We start from the raw sequence: 26,311 nt of genomic DNA, 5'->3' as shown, positions 1-26,311 counted from the left end.
ACGGAGCGATACATGTACAATGAAAAGCTTTTTATTTTGTTTTATTTTATAAACAAGTATTGTTTACATGACTGATGAAGGCGCAAAATAAATGTCAAACACTTTTGAAATCATTGTTATGCTTCTAAAGTGTGTCTTTCAGTAAAATGGTCACAACTCTGTAATTCTAAACGAAAAGGACTGTTTTTGGTGAAAACCAAGCTGTATTCAACTACCTCTAGCTAAAAAACGAAATGGTCAAAATGCCTGGCACTGGTTGAGCCTGTTCTAGAAAACCTCTGTCAGGGAATGTGTTAATGGGTTAAAAAGCCTTTATTAACTGGTTATTCCATATCAGAAATATTAAAAACAATACATCATAAAAAGGGATTACAACCCATGTGAAGGCTGGGTTACGCATGAAACATTTACTTCTCCTGAAGAGAGCATAGATAGAATTTCACCTTACCTACAGACATTAGACCACATTTAATCGTGAAATTTTGTCTCCCCTCTCCAGACGTTCCTGGACCTGTTGGCCAGCCGTTCTCTGGAGAGGCCCTGACCCTGGACTCCTGCAAGCTGACCTGGTCCTCCCCGGAGGACAACGGCGGCTCTGCCATCACCAACTACATCATCAAGAAGAGCGAGGCCGACCGCATACGCTGGACGTCCGTCTCCTGCACAGTGACCAGGAACAACGCCGTGGTGCAGGGGCTCATCGACGGGAAGGGCTACTTCTTCAGGATCGCCGCCAAGAACATCATCGGCATGGGTCCCTTCATCGAGACGGACAAGATGGTGTTTTTCACGGATCCCATCTGTACGGTTTTATGATTTTATCTTTTCCTATTCCAGGTTTATGTTCATTACATTACATTACATTACAGTCATTTAGCAGACGCTTTTATCCAAAGCGACTTACAATAAGTGCAATCAACAAAGGTAGGGAACGAAAGCTACTAATCACCAGAGGTTATGAGTGCATTTTCTGCAATAACAGTGCATTTTCTGCAATAACAGTGCATTTTCTGCATATATATGTGTCATGAATATCTATCTATACATTAGGATGGTTAACTCTCCCCGCTTCTGACGCCACACTCATTCCATTGTTTCGGACTAAACACAACAACAACAAATCACATGTCACCACAACACTAGCCACAACGTGCGCGATGAATTTACGGGTGGCGTAGGGTACTTCTCATTGCTCGCAGCATAATTAATTCTACTCACCACATTACCACCACAGCGGACGGGGAAACTCTTTAGCACCGTTTACCGTGAGCACAACCGACCGTCAACGGCCACAGCCGAAGCAACACGAAGCGGCGGCCATTGACATCTCTGCATCGCCACAACAACAACAACAGACGAAACAAGCAAGCAGGTTCATGAAAAAACAAAAGCCACAGGGAGGAAGACGGTGGATCTATATGCGGTCTGAAGGGGTCCGCAATGTTTCGCGTGGCTCCCAAGACTCCCAGGGGTTCCGCAAGTTTATTTTTTCTTTTTTAATTACTCAATACATACAGAGAGCGGTACACGGAGGGACCAACAACCACAAAGCCCCGCACAGCGGATAGGGGGAAGGTGGAACCCTCTAGTAAACCTACAGTTGTTTTATTAGGAATGCACCAATTTCTCAGCCATATACATCGGTAACGTCCGATACTCACCTTGTTTTTTGTTTTTTTTGTTTTTTTATCTCACGATTTTGTCACCCTATTTTTTCACCCAGTGTCAATGCCTAAGCTTTTAATCCTGGGCGCTACTCTCCCTCTGCCAGCCTGGGGAGAGCCCTTGATACTCGCCTTGTTGACTATCATCAATGTATCTACAATGACATTCACCAAAGTTTTATAAATCTATATAGTTGAATTTCTGCCTTGTAAAAGCAAACACAGACATATTGTAAGATTTGGTTTACTTCACATATTACATTACATAATAACGCCACATTCTTGTCTCTGGGATGCTTTTTGCGTAAAGAAAAGAACAGAACTCTTCTTCACTTCCTTTCTCTCTCTCCTCCTCGTCCAAGCTGTCCCCAAGCGCCCCGAGGAACTGGAGGTTACGGCCATCACCAAGGAATCCGTCACGGTGGCCTGGAGACCACCCAAGTACGACGGCGGGTGCAAGGTGACCGGCTATGTCCTGGAGGTTCGCCTCCTGGGCAGAGACCACTTCAGCCCTGTGGGGGAGGACAGCGCCCTGCTGGAGAAGACGTTCACACATGCCGGTCTGAAGGAGGGCTCCAGCTATGAGTTCAGAGCGGCCGCTGTCAACCAGGTGGGACAGGGCAGGTTCTCCTTCGCCACCAAACCCGTCAAGTGCAAAGACAAGCTGGGTGAGTACTGACTGATGGAATCCATCCAGATATTTAAAAACAAATGCGTCAATAATGGAAGAATAAATACCTGATCCAGGTCTATGAAAACAAGCCCAAAACAAGCGACTAATAGGCCACATGAGCACTTCAAACCTATATTTGTCGGCTATTTGAAAATAGCCGATCTACAAGTTCACAACCACAACTTTTCATTTAGACACTTCAGCTCAGAATAACCAGACCGTTAATGAACCATTTACCATTATTAACATATTAATCATTACCATATATGCAATGATATTGCATTCAAGTTTGGCGGTGTGACTGTGCTCATGTGATTTTGACACTGACAGCTGTACGACTGGCACTGACAGCTAAGCACGTAGAATGAACAGAGAACAGAGGCTGCTTAAATGAACCGCCAGAGATGCACTGTGGGTATGAGGGTGTGAGTGAGTTAGCTTGTAGCGAATGACTTAAAGGAGTACAACTGTATAAGCTTGTTAGCGAATGGATGGGGGGTCCGGGGAGTGTGAATGAAGTATACAAACATTCTGCCTTCTGTGTCTACATGAACTATCGTTACACGGAATTTCATTTAGACACTTCAGCTCATAACCAGGCCGTTAATGAACCATTTACCATTTAGTAACATATTAACCATTACCATATATGCAACGTAGAGATGCGCGGATGGCCTCTCATGTCACCCGAATCCGCATGTATAAATTAATTATCCGCCCGTTATCCAACCTCAATTATTATATTATCCAATTTAAATATCCGCATCCGCACCAACCGTTTTTCCCGTATGTCAAAATATTATTATTTTCTGGTAATCTTTTTTTTTCTGGTATTCTTTTAGTATTAGTTGTGCGATGCGAGCGCGAGATGCATTGATTTGGCCTGTGGAGTATCGGTGCGTCTTTTTTCTTTTTTTTGAACCGGTGCTGCTCTGAACAGAGAGCACTGCTCTGCTGCGCTCAACAGACAGACTCTGTGCGGCATCCAACATACAGGCATCCAGCATACATGCGGCATCCAACGCAGCACCGGTTTGGAGGGAGTAAAAGGGACGCATTCCATGGGCTGGTCGGTGGGTTTTGTGATCGCATCGCACATGAGGCTGCTCTACACACTCACACAGACACAAGCACGCAGAGATTTAGCTATTATGGATAGATATATTAGATGTCATTAATGTATTTACCGCAATATTTCACCCGCGGTTTATCCGATATTAATTAATAATTATATTTGATTGACCCGAATCCACCCTAAACCGCGGTTAACTGCGGCAACCGCGGCTAAAACCGCGATCCGCGCATCTCTAATGCAACGATATTGCATTCAAGTTTGGCGGTGTGACTCTGCTCATGTGATATCAAAAGATTTCCCGTGCAAAATGTCACAGATCTTCAATCACAAACCCCCAACACGCACTCACTTGCAGTGAGCAAATGCAGAGCCACACCTTAATCTATATGAGGATGTATATCAGTTAAAGCATCAAGTGTGACGCAATTTCATTTAAATCCATTAAATAAATGAAATATGCTACATGAATTGACTATGTGAGTGTCGATCATGACATATTTCCTTTAAATGCATAACCGATATGCCCTTCACATCTAATAGCCGATATTCTGCGCAAGCAGCAACGATTAGATTACATTTGGCAAAACACTACAGTGCTTTGATGTTAAAGGAAATAAACTATGAAATGATATAGTCAAGCATGTCAAATTCCTTCTATATGATGGCAGCCCTGCGAACCCTTTAGGCAAGTCACCCTCGCCCGAGCGGTGACCTGATATAGAAGGAAATACTATTTAGTGAATTACCCATCTAACCTACTATCTAAGCCACCATTAAGCATGCGTGAGACCCAACACGACCAATGCTTAGTTATTTACCTATCTTGTAGCCTACCACATTTAGTATATGTGAGACCAAACACGACCAATGCTTAGTGGTTTACTATGCCTACCTACCATCCTAATACCACTGAAGCATACATGAGACCAACGTGACCAAGCTAAACTATAGAGGTTACCATACCATCATAAACCACAATTTAGCCTACGTGAGACCATAACACGACCGATGCTATAAGTTTTACCCGACCCAACCTGCGCTCTGACAGGAGCAATTAATAGAATTTTTACGTTTAACTGAATTTATTCCATAATTGATCATACATTTACACTCATAGCTTTTTGAGCTGCAAGAATTTCATCCGTATTTAAACGAATATAGCGTTCATAAGCAGCAGATGACCAGCAAAGTCGATGATGGAACCAAAGATGCTGCTGAGGTTGCTGCCCCGATCCGAAAGGAGTGAGGAGTGTACAGCGTGAGCCTGGCAGCGAACCACGGCCTTGACATGGCTCTCCCGACATCCGTGACGAACAACGGTTCATCTCCCCCAGGATTTACCCGCCATTGAAGGTAGCGAGACATGGAGGAAAATGGACAAAAAGCAGTATCAGTTTTTACAATGAATATTGATATCCCGTTAGAATGCTTGATAGATTTAGAGTGCTTTAAATTGATAGAAAACATATGAGGTTGAAGAGAGAAATCAGAAATTGACAAGTCATGCAAAGGGTTGAAGCTCTCGGTGCACGTAGTGTAGTCCCCACATCTAAGAAACCCGTAAAATGCCAAAAGAAAAACTGCCTCCAAGAGAGAATCAACGAAAGGACCAAAACACCCTGCTCTTAATTGAGACACAAATGTATGCACCAGTGGAAGAATAAGGGGGAGACGTTTATCATTGCCTTAGAGATGTGCTTTCTTTAATCCGTTGAAGAGGAGCTTAATTGATGGATCCCCGAGCAGACTACCCATGGATGGGTTTAGGCATCTTAAATGGAAATGCACACCGGCGACCAATGCTTTAATAGAAGAGGGCTGAAGTCTTTTTGATTCTGCACAATGAACTATAAATGCGCAAATCATGGGAATATTAACCGGGAAAATGGAGACTGAAAAAGCTGCACAGAAAGAAATGAAAAAAGACCAGGCACCATCATATGCTTTTAATGTGTTCCTGGAAAGGCCCAGTCTCATGTAATGAGACGCCGAATCCATGTATGACTGTAAACTTTCGTCTAGTCTAGCGTTATTTGGTCGAACGCTGGGCAAACCAGACTGGATGGAGCTGCATCTGGGCATAGTTCCCTGAACTCTTGACATTTGAAACGGGACAAGGCATCAGCAATTTTATTATCTAGTCCCGGACACGAAATTCCCCAACACGCTTGTCCAAGTCAGTCTCCTTACGAATCTATTGATAATGGGAATTGCGGATCGGCCCTTGTTAATAATGTGAACGGTTGCATAACTCGTTTTTTGACAGCGCGAGCAATTCTTTAGGCCATGGACCGGCAAACCATTTGTTATTAAAAAACCCTCCAAACCCGATGTAAGGGGCTGCGTCTCTTTAAAAACCCAAATCGACGGACGATTTCAAACCGTTGTGATAAAAAAAAGAGATGCCATTAAGAGCATGTGAGTGGAGCGGAGCGCGAGCGGATCACGAAGCACAGGATCAGTGACAGTTGGATTAACAGGGTTTTGAATCCTGGCCCTTTTTGGAGCAGATTGCGCGCTATGTTCGATGTTTTTAGACTTAGCTCTAGCTTTCCTTGGGGCGGGTTTCGCAGCTGGGCTGATCAGAGCAGAGCCGTGCTCGTGCTGCCCTCTTGCTGCTGGCAAAGGAACTGAAACAAAGCTTCATGCGATATACCCGCCGGAGGTTGGATACCGATCCTGAAGAGCTCTTCCAGGATTTTTCCCACTGGCCAATCCATGATGACTGGGAATGGGATTCCTCTTCTAGCCAACCGATTACTGGAGCGGTGAACGGACTGGGTGTTCTCTACCGCTCCTTCTTGGCTACGATATTGGCTGCTCGGGGGCAAGGTTTCTGGACGGGATCCTCTGAATACGAATCGTCCTCCTGTTCACCATTTCGGGACATGATCCGCACTAGAAGAAGGGTGAGTAGAGCAAAAAGCCATGCCTTAAATCGCATCTGCTGGCAGACGTTACCGTTTTAGGGGTGATCGCTAGTGTTGATCCGATTTTTACACTGACAGCTGTACGACCGGCACTGACAGCTAAGCAAGTAGAATGAACAGAGAACAGAGGCTGCTTAAATGAACCGCCAGAGATGCACTGTGGGTATGAGGGCGTGAGTGAGTTAGCTTGTAGCGAATGAGAATGACAAGAGGTTGAACGTATGACTTAAAGGAGTACAACTGTACAAGCTTGTTAGCGAATGGGGGGGTCAGGGGAGTGTGAATGAAGTATATAAACATTCTGCCGTCCGTGTCTACATGAACTATCGTTACACTGAATTACAGAAAAACAAGCCCAACGTGGCTTATAATAAGCAGATCTGGCACCCTCTGGCCATTAGGAGAGTACCATCATCCGGGGGAGAGTGTCTGCATAGGCATCTCTCTCTCTCTCTCTCTCTCTCTCTCTCTCTCTCTCTCTCTCTCTCTCTCTCTCTCTCTCTCTCATGCCTCAAGAAGAACTCATGCCAATTTGTATTTGAATAATTTATCTGCAATATCTAAGCTAAATGTATCATTTCATAAACACACTATATAACCTAAAGCCACATTATGTATTGATTTTATAATTATTTTACAGAAATTGAGGACAGAAATTTACAGGAACACAGAGGGGGCGAAGCTTAAGCAATTACAGCCTGTCCCTTTTGGCCGTCTAAGAGCACTTACCAAGTTTTGGAAGTTTAGCATGCTGGGAACTGGAGTTATGGCAGTTTAAAGCGGCAGAGCTTATGCGCTACAACATTGATGTCGCTGCTCTAAGCGAGACCAGATTCCTGGGTGAGGGATCACTCAAGGAAGAGGGAGCCGGCTACACCTTCTTTTGGAAAGGTTACCCTTATAGGAGGACAACACCTGCATGGCGTAGGCCTGGCCATCAAGAATTGCCTTCTGCCATCTCACAAGACACCAACTGGCATAAACGAAAGGCTCATGTCAATCCACATCCCCCTTGCAGGAAAACAGCACGCCACCCTCTTCCTTTGCCATCAGACGAGGACGTGAAAGATCACTTTTATGAGGTACTGGACGAGGCCCTCCACAAAGTCCCCAAAAGCGACAAAATCCTGCTGCTGGACGACTTTAACGCAAGAGTGGGGAAGAACAGCAACATCTGGAAAGGCATGATTGGATGACATGGCGTTGACTCCAATGCCAATGGGCTAAGGCTCCTAAGTCTCTGTGCTGATCACAATCTCACCATCACCAACACCATCTTTCAGATGAAAAACAAATACAAATACAAATACAAAATATAGCTGCAAGCAGCAATGAGCGGTTTCGAGAAAACTGGCAGAGTGGCAGACTGGCAGACTGGCAGACTGGCAGAGTGGCAGACTGGCAGAGTGGCAGACTGGACAGTGACAGAGTGACAGACAGACAGTGACAGAGTGGCAGACAGACACTGACAGACTGGCGGACAGACTGTGACAGACTGGCAGACTGGCAGAGTGGCAGACTGGCAGACTGGCAGAATGTGACAGACTGGCAGACTGGCAGACTGTGACAGAGTGGCAGACTGGCAGACTGGCAGACTGTGGCAGACTGGCAGACAGACAGACTGTGGCAGACTGGCAGACAGACAGACAGACAGTGACAGAGTGGCAGACTGGCAGACTGTGACAGACTGGCAGACTGGCAGACTGTGACAGAGTGGCAGACTGGCAGACTGGCAGACTGTGACAGAGTGGCAGACTGACAGACTGTGACAGACTGGCAGACTGGCAGACTGTGACAGAGTGGCAGACTGGCAGACTGTGACAGAGTGGCAGACTGGCAGACTGACAGACTGTGACAGAGTGGCAGACTGGCAGACTGGCAGACTGGCAGACTGTGACAGAGTGGCAGACTGGCAGACAGACAGACAGACAGACAGACTGTGACAGAGTGGCAGACAGAGAGAGAGAGAGAGAGAGAGAGAGAGAGAGAGAGAGAGAGAGAGAGAAGAAAGAGAGAGAGAAGAAAGAGAGAGAGAAAGAGAGAAGGGAGAGAGAGGCAGTGAGAAAGAGAGGCAGTAAGAGAGAGAGAGAGCGAGAGAGAAGAAGTGAACATGCATTAATTAACAAAGTCATGATTTTTATTCAGTAAATTATATTTGGACCGCTTAAATTGGGGTTTGAACCAGGGACCTATAGACTTGTGGGTAGACAGTGTAAAGGATAATTCCAGGTCTGTTCATGAAAGTCCTTGCGGTCTTGTTTCCAATGAGGGCCTGTGAGCAATTAGGGGTTAAGAGTCTTGCTCAGGGACAAATTTCTTTTCATCGACACATTTGCTGGCCTGGCCTGGAATCGTACCCGGGGCAACCAGGGCCTCTGGCTCCCTAGGTGGGCTCACTAACCACTCAGCTATGGCCACAGTACAGACTGAGCCATTGGATAGAGAGAATTGGATTTCATATGTGGTAAGTTATCATACAGCATGGGTTGCTTATTATATACATACAAGCTCATAACGCGTCACATTGTAGATCGGCTGTATGTGGTTACTGTAGGTGTTGTATTAATAATTACATCTGCAAAGTAACAAGTAACTAAAGCTGTCATCTGCTGTAATTGTAGTAGAGTAGAGTAGTAAAGTAAAAGTACCTAAAAATTGTACTGTGCATGTGGCAGGTGTGATTGGTGATGAGTGAGAGCAGGTGAGAGGGGTGGATCCAATCCATGGGAATAGGGGGAATTCCAAATGATGATCACCTGAACGCATTGTTGGGGACAGGGATCGAACCAGCGACCTATGGATTCACAGGCTGCCTCTCTTCTCATTGAGCTAAAGATATGGCCTCCCTGATGGTGTCTGTTGACATCTATAGCTTTTTCCGTCCTATAGGTTCTTCCGGTGTGAGATTGTAGATCGGCTATTTTCACAAGAAAGTATGTCATACATAAAAAACAACTACTCTCAAAAGCATTTCGTGTTATTGTCTAAACATTGCACATGTCTGAATTAACAGGGTCATGTTTTGTACAATGCAATTTATATGTGAACTGTAATAAGTGGGATTTGAACCAGGGACCTTCGGCACATGAGACTCACACTCTACTGGTGGAGCTATCCAATACACAGCCTTAGACAGTGAAAAGGGAGAATCCAACAAAACAAAACAAAAGGGCGAATGAAGTACGTCATACATTGAAAATAACTACTTTCAAGTATGCATTTCTCGTCATCTTTAACAATTGCACATGTATTCATTGATATAGTCATGTTGTGTGCAATGCAATTATAATGAAGTCTACCTGAGGTGGGATTTGAACCGGCTACCCTATGGTTTCAAGGCAGATGATTAAGCGATCAAGCTATTGAACCAACACACCTGAACCTGTGAAAAAGGGCCTCAAACATGTATTTGACACAGTTTCACGCAAATTGCTCAGAAATCCTGGATTTAAATGTTTTTCAAACTGCTCAAAATTGCAGACAATCTAAGGGCAGAGCTTACTGGTCAAAGTGATACATGTGTTCCTCATGAGTCAAGGCACATGTGTAAGCAGGTTTAACGGCTGTCGGCCAAACGAGGCATGACTTTTGCCTGTTTAAAGTTTGCATTTTCAAAAAATTGCTATAGCGCCCCCCTTTGACCTATTGGAGTAAGATTGGTTTCAGTGATACTTGGAAGGACCCTCTACAATATTGCAAAGTGTCAAACAAATGTGAGTCTGCATGTATGTGTTAGGGGCAGATGAATAATTGTCATAAAACTGCAATATTCATTGGCTTATAAAAGCTTAACGTTTTCACTTATGGAAAATCCGCTTGCTCACGTCTGTCGGCATTGGTCCAAAGTTCATGTGTATACAGTTTCGTACAGATTGCTCAATCTGTACGAAGGAAGAGTCTTTTTTACTGCTTTTCATAGAATTCGAAATGGTGGGAGATTTAAAGGTCAGAGGTCAAAAGTCAAACAGTGAAAGTTGTTAGGCATGAGGAGACGCATGTGTGCATCGAAGTTTCATGGCTGTGGGTCAAACAGGGCATGAGTTGTACTTGTTCAAAGTTGGCATGTTCAATTGAGTGCTACAGCGCCACCCTTTGGCCAATGTTTGTGAGTTTCGGGTTTTCGCCGTTTGGCATAGCCCTCTACCATATTGCCGAATTTCATAAAAAGTGACCAGGCGGTTAGGCCAGAACTGGCAAAACCGGCGGAATAATAATAATAATAATAATAATGAAAGTGTAGAGATGTAATAGGGTTCGAAGCCTGATAGGCTCTCGAAACCTAACTAGAAACAAATTTCCTACGAAAATTTAAGTGTGCCTGCGTTGGCTGGGGGTTTTATCGCCGTGGTAATGCGAAACGGTGAAAAAAGTAATGCGGAAGGTGGGCCGGTCGTCCCGCACGTTTTGATGTATACATTGGCGGGGCCGTGTCAACCGTGTGGGAGGAATAGCATTTTGATCCCTTCGGGCGGCCAAAAAAGTAAAGAAAAAAACAGCAAAATAATGTTTCAAAAATTAATAAAAAATAAAGTGAAGGTCAAAAAAGGAAAATTAAAAAATTGAAAAATTGAAGGTAAAAATGAGCATCTAAAACAATGTTTGAAAACAATCTACTAATTTTTTAAATATATAAACAATTACTCAAATGGTTTTGAGTGCTTGTTTCACCCACTTCTGAAGGTCTGACGCAAAAACTGACCATTATACAATTGTTCGCAGTCCCCTAATTAGGGGGGGTAGGCAAAGTTTCGGAGCATTTCGGGCACTTTTGAAAACCGGAAGTGATAAATCCACTTCCTGTTGTGACGCATGTGTTCGCAGACCCCTATTTAGGGGGGGTAGGCGAAGTTTCGGAGCATTTCGGGCACTTTTCAAACTGGAAGTGAAGAGGTCCAAGTCCGGGTTGGACCATCGAATTGCATACCCTTCAAAAAGTGTTTTGGTGTGAAAAAAAAAAAAGTTCGGAAAAAAAAATTAAGAAAAAAAAAATTGTCGGAAAAAAAAAGATTTCCGAAAAAAAAAATATTTGGAAAAAAAAAATTGTCGGGAAAAAAAAAAAATTGTCGGAAAAAAAAAAGTTTGTAAAGAAATAAAGTCGATAACAAAGTTTGGGGGCGGTACCATGCTGCAAACAGAAGTTACGGCCATTTAAAGCCCGGCCAATAGGAAGGCAGAGGGGCGGAGCTTAAAAAAATCGGACAAAAAGAAAGTTCGTAAAGAAAGAAAGTCGGTAACCAAGTTTGGGGACGTTACCATGCTGCAAACAGAAGTTATGGCCATTTAAAGCCCAGCCAATGGGAAGACAGAGGGGCGGAGCTTTAAAAAAATCGGAAAAAACGAAAGTTCGTGAAGAAAGAAAGTCGGTAACCAAGTTTGGGGACGTTACCATGCTGCAAACAGAAGTTACAGCTATTTAAAGCCCAGCCAATAGGAAGACAGAGGGGGCGGAGCTTCAACACACGAAGCTCATCACCATTGGTTGCTATAGGAAGACAGAGGGGGCGGAGTTTCAACACCTGAAGCTCATCCCCATTGGTTGTTACAGCTGCTCTATAGATTATAGCAGGAGCCCTAGAGTCTCTGGGTCGTTTCCCCCCCTCCCCGTAACCGTTAACATGGGAGTGAATAGGGGACTGAGGATGATGATGGTTAACATGGGTGTGAATGGATGATGATGATGAAGAGTAAGTCAAGTCAGAATGAGTCTGAATTTGGGAGTGAAAAGGGGGCGCGGCTACATGTTTTTGCTAATAACGTGGGCGTGGTAACGCGAAACGGCGAAAAAAGTAATGCGGTAAGTGGGGCGGTCGTCCCGCACGTTTTGATATATACATTGCGACTAACTAGTAAACCGTGTGGGAGGAGAAGCGTTTTGCGCGGTACGTGCGGCCAAAAGGGGCGGAGTTTAGCTGTTTTTTGCTAATAACGTCGCCATGGTAACGCGTGACGGAAAATCGTTTCCGAGCACATCATTCCCGACAGTTACGGACGGACGAATTTTGCGGCGTGAAATAAAGTTGGATTAATAAATCTGGCGGATCTCAATAAGTGTGCCACTGCCATTAACATGGCAGGCACACTTAAAAAAAAATGTCCACCCTCCTATACAGTTGTGAGTCATGGACCATCTATTCCCGGCATCTGAAGATGCTCGAGGCGTTCCACATCAGATGCCTCCAACACATCCTAAAAGTTAACTGGCGAGACCGTAGGCCACCATCATGCACCACCGGCTAAGATGGCTTGGACATGTCATTGGGATGCCAGCCAGTCGTTTGCCTCGTAAGACTCTATATGGTCAACTCCACCTGGGCCAACGTTCCGCAGGGGGACAGAAAAAGAGGTTGAAGGACCAACTGAATAACCTGACTCCGCCAAATGGAAGAAGCTTGCGACACACATTTTGTTTCACAGCCTACTTCCATCTGAGACTCCAGTAGCAGAATCGATGCAAGACGGCGTTTAATTTTTTCAAGCTACTTGGCAGGTGATTGGATAATCCCGCCCCTAGAAGCCGCTGATTGGTTCGTACACGCAGCGACCGGGCAGCTCTACTCCCTGAGCGATCCCAGATGCAGGGTGTATTGTGAAACTCAATACCGTTGGCCAAGTCCTGCAGGTTTTCACTTGCCCTGTCTGTGGCAGACAGGTAAATATCGACTAGTCGACTACCACTGGGTCAAATGAGTCAAAATCAATAAAAAATATGTAGTCGTGAAAGCCCTAGAGTGTGTGTGTGATGTAGTCGTGAAAGCCCTAGAGTGTGTGTGTGTGTGTGTGTGTGTGTGTGTGTGTGTGTGTGTGTGTGTGTGTGTGTGTGTGTGTGTGTGTGTGTGTGTGTGTGTGTGCGTGCGTGCATGTGCGTGCGTGCCTGCCTGCGCGTGTGTTGAGCCAGCCTGTGTGAGTGGGTGCATGTCTTTAAGTTGTGCATGTGTTGCACTGTCTCCTGTTAGTGTTTAATTAGTGTAACTGGTTGCATTTTTGTGATTAGTATTTTTACTCGGTTTAAGTACTTTTAAGTATTTTTACACAATGTATTTACTTTTAAGTATTTCTACTGACTTTGATTACTTGTTACCCACTGTAGTTACCTTACCTACCTTTAGTTACTTTTAAGTACACACGTGTGCTGAGCTAGCCTGTGTGTGTGTGTGTGTGTGTGTGTGTGTGTGTGTGTGTGTGTGTGTGTGTGTGTGTGTGTGTGTGTGTGTGTGTGTGTGCGCGCACACGTGCGTGTGTGTGTGTGTATGTCTTTAACCCTTCCCTTGTGTTAGGGTAATTTTTGACTCGTTTTCAAGTTTAAATAGGTAAAAAGTACCCTGTACATTTCTTTATTGGAGGCTTCATGATATGGTCAGAAACAGCTATTTTAACACAACACAATTAATTACCACCATTTTAGTTTGTAATTCTGACTGTCTAAAAAAAAAGTGACATCTGTGGTGTTAAGGGTCAATATGTGGCTCAATTCCCCCCAAATTGTCAATATTCAGTGTTTAAGATGAGAGTGAGAGAAACGTGTCCTCAATTAGCATTTGCTATTAGAAGTAAAATAAAGTTTGGGTTTATAAAAAATAAATGACTTTTTACCTTCTATGGTATACAGGTCCATTTTGACCCTTAACACACCAAGTGTCACTATTTTTAATAATATTAACCATTTTTAAAGTTAAACAAGAATTCATTGGATAATAATCCGATGATGAGAGTGTGTGTGAAATGAGTCAAAATCAATAAAAAATATGTAGTCGTGAAAGCCCTAGAGTGTGTGTGTGATGTAGTCGTGAAAGCCCTAGAGTGTGTGTGTGTGTGTGTGTGTGTGTGTGTGTGTGTGTGTGTGTGTGTGTGTGTGTGTGTGTGTGTGTGTGTGTGTGTGTGTGCGTGCGTGCATGTGCGTGCGTGCCTGCCTGCGCGTGTGTTGAGCCAGCCTGTGTGAGTGGGTGCATGTCTTTAAGTTGTGCATGTGTTGCACTGTCTCCTGTTAGTGTTTAATTAGTGTAACTGGTTGCATTTTTGTGATTAGTATTTTTACTCGGTTTAAGTACTTTTAAGTATTTTTACACAATGTATTTACTTTTAAGTATTTCTACTGACTTTGATTACTTGTTACCCACTGTAGTTACCTTACCTACCTTTAGTTACTTTTAAGTACACACGTGTGCTGAGCTAGCCTGTGTGTGTGTGTGTGTGTGTGTGTGTGTGTGTGTGTGTGTGTGTGTGTGTGTGTGTGTGTGTGTGTGTGTGTGTGTGTGTGTGTGCGCGCACACGTGCGTGTGTGTGTGTGTGTGTGTGTGTGTGTGTATGTCTTTAACCCTTCCCTTGTGTTAGGGTAATTTTTGACTCGTTTTCAAGTTTAAATAGGTAAAAAGTACCCTGTACATTTCTTTATTGGAGGCTTCATGATATGGTCAGAAACAGCTATTTTAACACAACACAATTAATTACCACCATTTTAGTTTGTAATTCTGACTGTCTAAAAAAAAAGTGACATCTGTGGTGTTAAGGGTCAATATGTGGCTCAATTCCCCCCAAATTGTCAATATTCAGTGTTTAAGATGAGAGTGAGAGAAACGTGTCCTCAATTAGCATTTGCTATTAGAAGTAAAATAAAGTTTGGGTTTATAAAAAATAAATGACTTTTTACCTTCTATGGTATACAGGTCCATTTTGACCCTTAACACACCAAGTGTCACTATTTTTAATAATATTAACCATTTTTAAAGTTAAACAAGAATTCATTGGATAATAATATAATATAATATAATTCAATGGTCTGATAAAACGTGATAATCTCCCATTCAATGCATTGATAGCATTCGAAGCCGGTGGACTGTCACACACCTGCCAGTACTTGAAGATAAAAACGAGAGTGAATGCCAACAGAACAATATTGCAGGGGATTTTGGCAAAAAAAAGAATTGGGGCGCTACCCACACATTTTTCAGTGTTTCCCGATCCTTACAAGATGTACCTTGTTGTAAAAGTGACTAATCAAATCAACGATAAAAATGATATAAAACACAATGCCTATTAATAATCAACCAAAGTTAAGTTTCCAAACTTTTTGTGGGCAGTTTAGATCCCAAGTAGGACTGAAACACAATGGAAAAACAAACAACATGAGAATGAAGGCAACTAGTGTTGAATGAATCATACTAGAACACAGCATGCTCAATACAAAGAAGTAGAGTCATTTAAGGTATTTTTGACAGAGAGGTAGATGCAGATGTCAAAGCAAGAATAGGCAAGGACAGCCTTTTACAGGAATAGAACATCTTGCACTTTAGAGATAGGTAAAAAAAATAAGGATCTTCAACTCTAATGTAAAATCACCTATTCTCTCTTTATTTCTCCTTTTTTGCCTCTACCCTCAAAGTCAGATATCTTTTTCTAATGTATAACATAGGATGTACAGGCATCACTCTGAAGCAATGTAAATGGAACACCAGTAGATTTGCTTCTGTTGTTTATTCGTCTGTTTATTATATTCCACAATTGTATAATGATTTGACTGTGTTTCTGCTGAATGCTGAAATCCATCAAGCTTATCATAGTTTAACAAACTTTGATGAATTGGGTTTTGTTGTGCAACACAAATAGGATTATCTTTTGAAGCGACAGAAGGCCTTTTTCTGCTTGTCTCTTTTTCAGTGTCTACTTCTGGAAGACGCAGCTTCTACACCTGGCTCATGTTCTACACCTGGCTCATGGTGCTGGTACTGGTTGGGGTGTGTACGTCTGTAGTCGTGGTCTACCTTGTCCCAGTTGACAACCAGCGAGTCCCCGGTGAGTACGTAATGTTATAGATACATTAATATAGGATGCAATAGAATAGAATATAATTTTTGTAGTTACACACACACACACACACACACACACACACACACACACACACACACACACACACACACACACACACACACACGCACGACACGCACACACACACACACACATTTTTGCACACATGCAGGGCTTTAACTCCCCACATGTGTGCAAATAGGATCTATGCACATCTCTGTTCCATTCTGGTCAAACAGATTCAGGGTGCTGATATTGTGCATGTTGGAAAAGCTCTGCTACACCAGTGGGTCTCAAAGTGTGGTTCAAGGACCCTCATGGTTCCTTGAGGAGATTCCAAACGGCCCATTACGGCGTGTAACTCTGAGATTGTACAAATGGAATCAAATGGATCTGTAAGGGTCCATTTGGTTCCATTTGTACACTTACAGTTATGGGGGTCCTTGAAATTAAAAAGTTTGAGAACGACTGTGCTACACTAAATGGAACAGAGCCAGTATCATTGGTAATACCTATGAAGGAAGTAAGGAAGAGGCCCAATTTCTTTCCAATATGGCTGAGCACTGTGCATAGAGCCTTTTAGTTTATTTGGTGTGACTATTCTCATAGCAGACCCCGTAACAGTGTTTGTGCCACGTTTGGTTACAAATTGGAGCAACGGACCGGATACCTGTTTGCTAAAGACTATTAGAAAAGGAGGATACAAAGCAAGGAAGGAAAGGATGGATGTGGAACAGCAAGGGAGGAATAAAGGAACACAGATCTACAAGCTCAGAACACATTGTGGAGTGGCAAGTTGTGAGCTTGTAGATCTGCTATCTTCGAAAGATTTTGGCACATTTTTATGGAGCCGTCTTGTATTTCATAGGTTGCAATAATTATCTATTTCTGTTTGCAGAAAGCAAACAATGGGGCATATTTATCTGTTTTAAATAGTATATTTGGGGATGCATCAATCTATCTATTATTATGTTTGTATCATAGGGGAAGGTTCAGGAAAAATATTATGTAAGATGGAGGGTCCTGACTTAGAGGAGGATTTAATTTCCTTTTTGCAAACGTGCAGATTTGATGGGTCTGCGGTTAATTGTGTTACTAGGTAACAGTTTTCTGGTTATTATTGTTTGCCTTTAATGTCTGTTTAGGTCCATATACTCAAGCTGAGCTTGTCCCAGCTACAGTGACAACCCAACCAGAACCACCATTGCATTCCCAAGATGCTCCTGCTACTGATGGTGAGGGAAAATCCATAGTTTATAGTTTATTTTCTCTGCTAGGCCAAAAGGCATGGCTGTGTATGAAGTTTTCCCTTCTGTCTGTCTGAAGACAATCAGTGGTGAACCAATCATGCTGGAAGAAAGCATTCTAAAACTAGAAAAAGTGCTCCTCGGAGCACAGGTCTCCGCCAGCTTTGGTAGGTTATTGTGGGCCAGCAATGTTCAGAATTTGCCAATCAGGATGGAATATAAAAATTCGGACGGAACCATCTTGATCACTTGACTATAGAGATAATGTGTACTGATGTGCATGATGTTTGGACAAAATGTGTAGGAGTAATATAAAAAAGAAAACCAAGATGGCGGCGCGCAGTAGCGCAGCGGCTTCTCTAGCTCCTGGAACTCATGGCTACCATAGTGTATCTAGTGTATTAGAGCATGATGAAAACAGCGAATGTGTGCGGTATAGTTCGGCTGAGCTTTTGGGTATTAACAGATCCCTAAGATCCATTCTTCCGCCACTCCTCGGAGCGACGCTGGGCAGGCTGCGACTCCTGAAAACAAAGGGCTGGAGATGTCGGGTGCAGCGGCTCAGAAGCAAGAGGAGGCGGAGCGCTCGGAGGCAGAAGAGGGGGAAGCGAGCTGGTCTGTTTGCAAAGGCTAAGCTGGAAGCTAACATGAAACGTGAAGCTTTTCCATCGCTCTTTCTCGCCAACGTCCGTTCACTGGATGATGCGAAGATGGACAGATTACGGCTGCGACTGACCACTTATAGGGAGATGAAGAATTGCTGTGTGCTTCTCTTGACGGAGACGTGGTTAAAAGACAACATTCCAGACACCGCCGTTCAGCTTGACGGGCTGCTACTATTCCGTGCGGACCGTAATTAACAACTAACGGGGAAGTCAAAAGGAGGCGGGCTCTGTATATATGTCAACAAAGGTTGGTGTACAAACTGCTCGCTGGTTAACAGCCATTGCTCCAGTGACATCGAATATCTGACTGTTAAGTGTCGGCCACATTATCTGCCAAGAGAGACAACAGCAGTGTTTATTGTAGCTGTTTACATCCACCCTAAGGCTAATGCTAATGAGGCACTGGGGGAGCTACATGACAACATCCGCTCACTACAGGACAAGCATCCGGAGGCGCTCTACGTGGTCGGTGGTGATTACAACCACGTTGACCTGAAGGGCCATTCTACCGAGGTTTCATCAGCAGGTAAAAGTTGCAACTCGGGGAAGTAATATACTTGACTGTGTGTATACAAATAGGAAGGAGGCTTATAAAGCTGTCTCCCGCCCCAAGCTTGGCTTTTCTGACCACATTTCAATTATGCTGGTCCCTGTCTACCGCCCGGTGCTAGTGTCCAGGCAACCTACACAGAAGACCATTACTGTGTGGCCTAGAGGGCTGGCTCTATGCTCCAAGACTGTTTTGAGCGCACTGAATGGCACATCTTCAGAGAAGCAGCGACGTCACAGTCTGGTGCTGTGGATCTGGAGGAATATACATCAACTGTTCTAGGCTACATTAACAAGTGTGTCGATGATGTCACCATCACTAAGGTTATTACAATCCATCCTAACCAGAAACCCTGGCTGAACGCTGAGGTCCGCTCGCTCCTGAAAGTGCGGGACTCTACTTTTAGGTCTGGCGATGCACTTGCTCTCAGAGAAGCTAGGAGGAACCTGACGGCGGGGATAAAAAGGGCCAAAGCATCCTATGCTCTGAAAATCCAGGGGCACTTCACCACCAATGACCCCCGGAGTATGTGGAAAGGAATTAAGACCATCACTGACCACAGTAAGAGAGATGCTGAGTGCCCTGAGGATCCATCTCTCCCCGACGCTCTCAACACCTTCTATGCCCGCTTTGAGGCTCCTAACTCCTCCGCCTGCACCAGGCTCACCCTTCCATCAGGTGAGCTACTCCCTAGTGTGACTGTAGAGGACGTGAGAAGGTCTCTACAGGGAGTCAAGCCACATAAGGCTGCAGGGCCGGACAATATTCCAGGCAGGGCCCTTAGGGACTTTGCTTACCAACTGTCTGAGGTTCTGACGGACATTTTTAACACCTCTTTGTCCATGGCTGCAGTGCCTACATGCCTTAAGACAGCTACCATCATTCCTGTTCCTAAGTCCGGAAAAGTGACAGAGCTGAACGACTATCGTCCAATAGCACTGACTCCGATAGTCATGAAGTGTTTCGAACGGCTGGTCATGACTATCATAAAGGCCAGCCTTGACGATAATGTGGATCCTTACCAGTTTGCGTATAGGAAGAACCGCTCCACGGATGACGCAATATTATCCGTGGTCCATGTGGCCCTAACTCATCTGGAAACTAAGAATGCATATGTCAGACTCCTCTTCCTGGACTTTAGTTCTGCGTTCAATACCATCATTCCGCAGACTCTGGTGAACAAATTGGCAGTTCTTGGCATACGCCCAGCCCTGTGCAACTGGGTCTTGGACTTCCTTACCAACAGGCCACAGACAGTGAAGATCCACAACAACATCTCCTCTCCCATCACCCTCAACACCGGCTCCCCGCAGGGATGTGTCCTGAGTCCCCTGCTGTATACCCTGCTGACATATGACTGTAAGGCCAGGCACCCAAGCAATCATATTGTCAAGTTCGCGGACGACACAGCAGTGGTGGGATTAATCTCTGAAAACAACGAAGTGGAGTACAGGCGAGAGGTGGAACATCTGGAGCTTTGGTGCAGAGCAAACAACCTCTGCATCAATGTAAAAAAAACTAAGGAGATGATCATGGACTTTAGGAAGAGTGGCCCCACCATCAGCCCTCTCTACATCGGTGGAGATGCTGTCGAGGTGGTCTCTAGCTTCAAGTATCTGGGAGTGCACATTAACAACTGCCTAACCTGGAAGCACAACTCGGCCTCACTAATAAAGAAGGCCCACCAGCGGATATATTTCCTGAGGAGACTGAAGCGGGCGGGGCTGGGTACCCCTGTCCTCACTTCCTTCTACGGGTGTGCGGTGGAGAGCATCCTTACATCCTGCATCACCGTATGGCACGGTAACTGCTCCGCTGCTGACAGAAAAGCTCTGCAGCGGGTGGTGAAGTCTGCTCAAAAAATAATCGGAAGCAGCCTACCTGCCATCAGTGACATTTACATCAGCAGGTGCAGGAATAAGGCTACTAGCATCATGGAAGATGCCACGCACCCTGCTCACGGTCTGTTCGACCTCCTCCCCTCGGGAAGGAGGCTGCGCAGCATTAAGGCCAGCACCACCAGGCTGAAAAACAGCTTTTTCCCCGAAGCTGTGCGAATAATGAACTCTCGCTCTTAATGATCTGAATTAAATACTATCTATGAACTCTGCACTATGAACTGAACCGTGACACATGAACTGTTTTTTAAATGCTGATTTTAATGCTGCTGTTTTTTATATTAGGTGTTTTATTTATCTTAGGTGTTTTTATTTATCTTATTTATTTACCTACTCTGCCATGATCAGGACCTGAGTAACAAATTTCGTTCTGTATGGAATGACAATAAAGCTACCTTGACCTTGAAAATTGGCCTCCTAGTGGCGCTATAATAGGGCAATGTTAAAAGGGTGGCGTTTGTTCTTCAACGTAGTGTGAATATGCGTGCAAAGTTCCACCGCACTCGGACGCTGTGTTCATGATTTGCTGCATTTTGTTCAAAACGAGCCACTCCTGCAAACTTTAGATGTCAGTGTTAGCCAATCAGGATGGAATATGAAAAATCAAACAGATCCATCTTGATCACATGACTATAGAGATCATGTATACCGATTTGCGTGACATTTGGATAAAATATGAAAGCTTAAAATAAAAATATGTGTTTTACATAAGTCGGCCTCCTGGTGGCGCTATAAAAGGCTAATGTGAAAAATGCAGGGCAGATATTTTTCCTTGGCTTCTAGGGAGTACGCGTGCAAAGTTTCACGCAGATTGGTGCAGTTACAGTTAAAAACGCAAATTGGCCTTTTATAGCGCTACCATGAGGCTGATTTGAAAATGTTCAAGTGGCATTTCTTCCTAGGCCTAGTGGGAATGTGCGTGTGAAATTTCACGGAAATCGCAAGCTGCGTTCATGATTTGAGGCATTTAGTTAAAATTGGACCAATCCTGCAAACTTTGGAAGCCAACCTTACTCAATCAGGATGGAATATGGAAAATCAGACAGATCCGTGTTGATCACATGACTATAGAGATACTGTGTACTGATTTGCGTGTTGTTTGGATACAATCTGTAGGAGTAATATAAAAAAATCACACCCTGTGTGAAGTGAGTGGTGCCTTTGTTGAGCCCCGTATTGACCCCCGTATTGATGTTGTCATCAATGTTTGTGGACAGACATAGAAAACAGACTAGAATATGTGAGACCCGTGCTATTTTAACCAAAGGAAATCACTTACCCTATCTTTAACGATAGTTTTTTAGAAATGTTCTGATTCTTAGATTAGAACATCTAAGGATTAGAACATGTTAGCTTGGCTACATACATACATACATACATACATACATACATACATACATACATACATACATACATACATACATACATACATACGGATACACAGACACAGCCAGATATAGGAGTGGTTGCCTTCGGCACCACTCAAAAATTGGTTTTGCACAAATTGGCCTCCTGGTGGCGCTATAACAGGGCCATGTAAAAAATGAATGAATTGGCATCCAGGGAGTGTGTGTGCACAGTTTCGCAGCGACCGGGCCAACGGTGCCGGAGATTAGCTGTTCACAGACAGATGAACACACACACACACACACACACACACACACACACACACACACACACACACACACACACACTCACACACACACACACACACGCGCGGACGGACGGACAAGGGGTGAAACATACTCTCTCGCCATGCCTGGCGGAGACAATAAGTAGTCCTTTATGTTCTTGCAGTGTATTAGGCCTACAGACAAACAGGAAGATACAGAATAGGTGAGGACAGGGGCACGGTGGCGCAGTCGGTAGCGCTGTCGCCTCACAGCTAGAAGGTCCTGGGTTCGGGGACGCTGGGGGTGTGTCTTCTCCTCCGCGTCACCAGCGCCCATACCCTAGGCGGGGTTGGCGAAAGGGCCTACTCTGTGTGGAGTTTGCATGTTCTCCGTGTGTCTCCTAGGGTTGTTAATACACTCACACAAACATGTAGTAATCCTGGTCACTATACTGCCTCCCCGTGGTCAGCCGGGATGCCTGATGGAGGAGAATGGAACTGGTTGGAATAACGTGTTCCTTCCACGCGCTACGTCCTACCGGGGAAACTCCCCCCTGTCAGGTGACAAGAAGGTCAGTTGGCTCTCATGCATTGAAGGAGGCATGAGGTCGGCCCTGGCCTCCCTAGGCTGGTGGGGGGAGTGTAGTGCCCAGGATCACTTAGCAAATTGGCACCGGGTGAAAAAAGGGTTACAAAATCGAGGGATAAGAATTATAGAAAAAAAAAGAATAGATGAGGACAATGTATTTACAGGTCTAGAACATCTAGAGAAGGATCTTCAACTCCAATGTAAAATCATCTACTCTGTCTTTATTGTCCCCGCCAGGCCGAAAGGCATGGTGAGAGAGTATGTTTTGCCCCCTGTCCGTCCGTCCGTCCGTCCGTCCGTCCGTCCGTCCGTCCGTGTGTGTGTGTGTCTGTGTGTGTGTCCGTGTGTCCATCTGTCTGTGAACAGCTAATCTCCGGCACTGTTGGCACCGGTTTTTGACATGGCCCTGTTATAGCGCCACCAGGAGGCCGATTTGTTGACCCCATTTTTTTTACATTACTCCTACAGATTTTATCCAAACGTTGTGCAAATTCATACACAGTATCTCAATAGTCATGCGATCAACACGGATCTATCCGATTTCCCATATTCCATCCTGATTGGCTAAGGTTGACTCCCAAAGTTTACAGGATTGGTCCGTTTTGAACAAAATGCCTCAAATTATGCATGCAGCTTGAACTATACTATATTCTTATACATTCTTATATATATTCTTCTAGATATCAACTTAACTCTTCTCCTCTCTGTGTTCTGTGCTGTCTGTAGCTTTTCTTTTTACTGTCTCAAACCTCAAGAGGAAGGTTGCTCCTGAGTGGAAAATCTTAAATCCAGTCAACATAGCCTACTGATATACAATCTGTAATTTCTACTCAATGTAATTGACAGGTCCTGGTGGTTTGAAAGTGAAGAAGCCTGCTACGACAACATCAGATGTAGTTCAACCAATAGAGGGAATAGAGGGATTCTACTGTGTATTACCAATGAAGGGTGGATGTATTAAAGCACAGAAACACATCAACTGCAAGCCTGGTCAATATATTGTTCAAAAAGGTTAGTCTGCTTCTACTAAATCTAATGATAGGAGGATAGGATTTAAGGAGCCATCATGATGTATCATTACACAGCAATACCTTTCAGCAGATCCCCCCAAAATGTTCTTCAGGCTTTTGAATAAAGAAAATAAAGAAGCTGACAATAGCCCACAATGAGCTTTTATATCTGCTATTTATTAATGTTGGCCTGTTATTGCATGCACAGAATAGGGACACCAGTGGTGTAAAGTAATTAAGTACATTTACTCAAGTACTGTACTTCTATACTGCAGTGTTGATACTGTTCCCTTGCAAATATGAACTGGAATATTCATTGAAGTATGTTGTCCTTATATCTTGTGTTGTTGTTTATTATAGGAACATCATCTACAGATACTGTGTGTGCTGACTGTACTGGTGATACATATTCAGATGGTACATTTACAACTTGTCAACAACACACAGAGTAAGTGTCATTTACAGAACAGTCAAGTCCAACCTTCATAATGCAAATTCATTAAATTAACATGAACTAAATACAATATTATTTCAGATGTGAATCCATTGGACTTCAACTGATAACACCAGGAAATCATTCAAGTGATTCTACATGTGGAGAGATTTCATCTTCAAGAAACATCACTGATGTTCTTTATGATGCTGTTGGTGTTGTTGGTGGTGTTGTTGTTGTTGGTGTTGCTGGTGTTGTTGGTGGTGTTGTTGTTGTTGTCACTTATTTCATATTTGTCACTCCTTTGGACTTTATTCTTGATACATTTGGTTTTGCTGGCGGTATAACTTATTTTGTGTTTGTTGATGTTTGCTGTGTTGTTTTTGGTTGTGTTGCTGGTTGTGGTGTTGTTGACGTTGTTATTGGTGTTGCTGTTGGTTTTGTTGTTGTTGGTGTTGATGTAGGTCTTGATCGTAATTTTCCTGGTAGTGATGTAAGTTATGTTGTGTTTGTTTGTGTGTGTAGTGTTGTTGGTGGTGGTGTGGCTTCTGGTGTTGGTGGTGGTGTTATTGGTCTTATTGTTGGTGTTGTTGTTTTTGTTCTTGGTGTTTTAGCATCACCAACATCTAAAACACAGAGACCTATTTGGGGTTTTGTGGGGTCATGTGTTGTTGTTGGTGGGGTTGCTGGTGTTGATGTTGGTGTTATTGGTGTCGTCGTTGTTGTTGGTTTTGTTAGCGGTGTTGTAGTATGGTGTTGTTCTGATGAAGATTCTGCTAGATTTGAGAACGTTGTTATGTGGGGGTTTTTTGTTGTTGGTGTTTTTGCTTTTAGTGTTGTTAGTATCAATTTGGGTATTCTGTTGGGGTTTGTTTTGACTGTTATGTCCTTCATAGCATATGATGAAAATGTTTACGTCTGGAGAATCGGAGGGATTGGAGACTCCGATGGAAGCTCGTCTGAGGACGACTGAGAGAGAACTAAACAATCAAGCACCCAGCCAATAAAAACACAGAAAAATACAAGACATGGCACAAGTTCGAGTTCAAGTCAAAATAGAACACCTGTAAATAATGAGTAAACACCTGTCTAAACAGATGCTTGTTTTTATTATTTTAATGTTACTATTGTTATCGTTTTACATCAACAGAAGGCACGCAATCATCACAATTTAACCACTTTTTAGTGGAATGAAAACAGTGACACCAAGTGGTGGTTTGGAAATGTTGTTCATAGGAACCTTTGTAGGTCGGAACCTTATTTTGAGGAAACATATAGTTGAAGGACTTTCAGGCAAGCTATACAGGAAGTTGAGTTTACTGGAGAATTGTGTGATTTTTTCATGTGTTTCAGCTCCATCCTTCATGTTTTGCCCTCAGAAAGGCATCATCTGTAAGTAATACATATTGCTGTGATCAATGTTAACCTTGTAACATGATATTATTCCATATTTATATATCAGCAATTTAAATGTGCATTGAGTATTTGTTTGCTCTCTTCCTACTCCTAGTTCTAATACATACCTGCCTTGATACTTCACCATTCTATTAATGGTTTATTTCTGCTATCGATGGCCAAAATGCAAAACTTCCTATCTGAAAAATTAACATTGTTGGGAAAATTAAAAAGAAAACTACAAAATGTTGTATTTATTTTGCACAATGCTATTTTTTTATGATACCCATCACATGATACTCATCACTTGCTTGCTCTCATACAGTGAGGACGTCTATGCTGCCTGCTCTGCCCTATGCTTACATTCTTCGGTTGATATCCATGTTTTATTTTTCTTTGAGAAACCAAGAATGGATCCTGGATATTTATAAACCTATGGGACTCTATGTCTTCTATAGATACAAGCTTTTGCCATATTTCAATATACTGTTTTTCGACCTCCAGTGATTGGGTACGTGGCATATAGCCAAAGCTAATTAGCATCAGGATGTTCCCGACTTTCTCAACAGAGGACTACCAAAAACTGCTTCAAAAGATTGCAGTGCTGGAAACGGAATTACACTGTTTGAAAGTGAATGTGGAAGTGAATCAGGATTTTTTTATTTTTTTTTAAGTGTACAGTAAAGGACTTTGCAGACAGGGTGCGATTTTCCGCACGGAAAAAACGGACAATATTATTTTTTAAATGAACACATGGTTCTCAATGACCTCA

The 26,311-nt window shown here is 43.5% G+C and overlaps 2 protein-coding genes across 2 annotated transcripts in view; both read left to right on the top strand.

Annotated features, from left to right (window-relative positions):
- The window catches only part of LOC311046371 (titin-like), a 94,615-nt gene that overhangs the window by 19,454 nt on the left and 48,850 nt on the right, over positions 1 to 26,311 (top strand). Inside the window, exon 9 of the mRNA XM_084058628.1 lies at positions 500 to 802. Within this exon, the coding sequence (XP_083914754.1) occupies positions 500 to 802 (303 nt within the window). The remainder of the gene's footprint in view (positions 1 to 499; positions 803 to 26,311) is intronic.
- Positions 1,441 to 24,417, top strand: LOC311045904 (uncharacterized protein; the record flags this gene model as incomplete). Its single annotated transcript, XM_084057978.1, has 8 exons — positions 1,441 to 1,480; positions 2,027 to 2,332; positions 7,396 to 7,524; positions 15,994 to 16,128; positions 17,286 to 17,375; positions 23,548 to 23,712; positions 24,072 to 24,159; positions 24,282 to 24,417. 8 exons carry the CDS (start codon positions 1,441 to 1,443, stop codon positions 24,295 to 24,297), a joined length of 969 nt encoding a protein of 322 aa, XP_083914104.1. The 3' UTR covers positions 24,298 to 24,417.

The sequence above is a fragment of the Gymnoscopelus microlampas genome (genome assembly GCF_963454915.1).
Source record: "Gymnoscopelus microlampas genome assembly, chromosome: 5".
NCBI classification, from domain to species: domain Eukaryota; kingdom Metazoa; phylum Chordata; class Actinopteri; order Myctophiformes; family Myctophidae; genus Gymnoscopelus; species Gymnoscopelus microlampas.
This window is presented reverse-complemented; position numbering and strand designations above follow the sequence as displayed.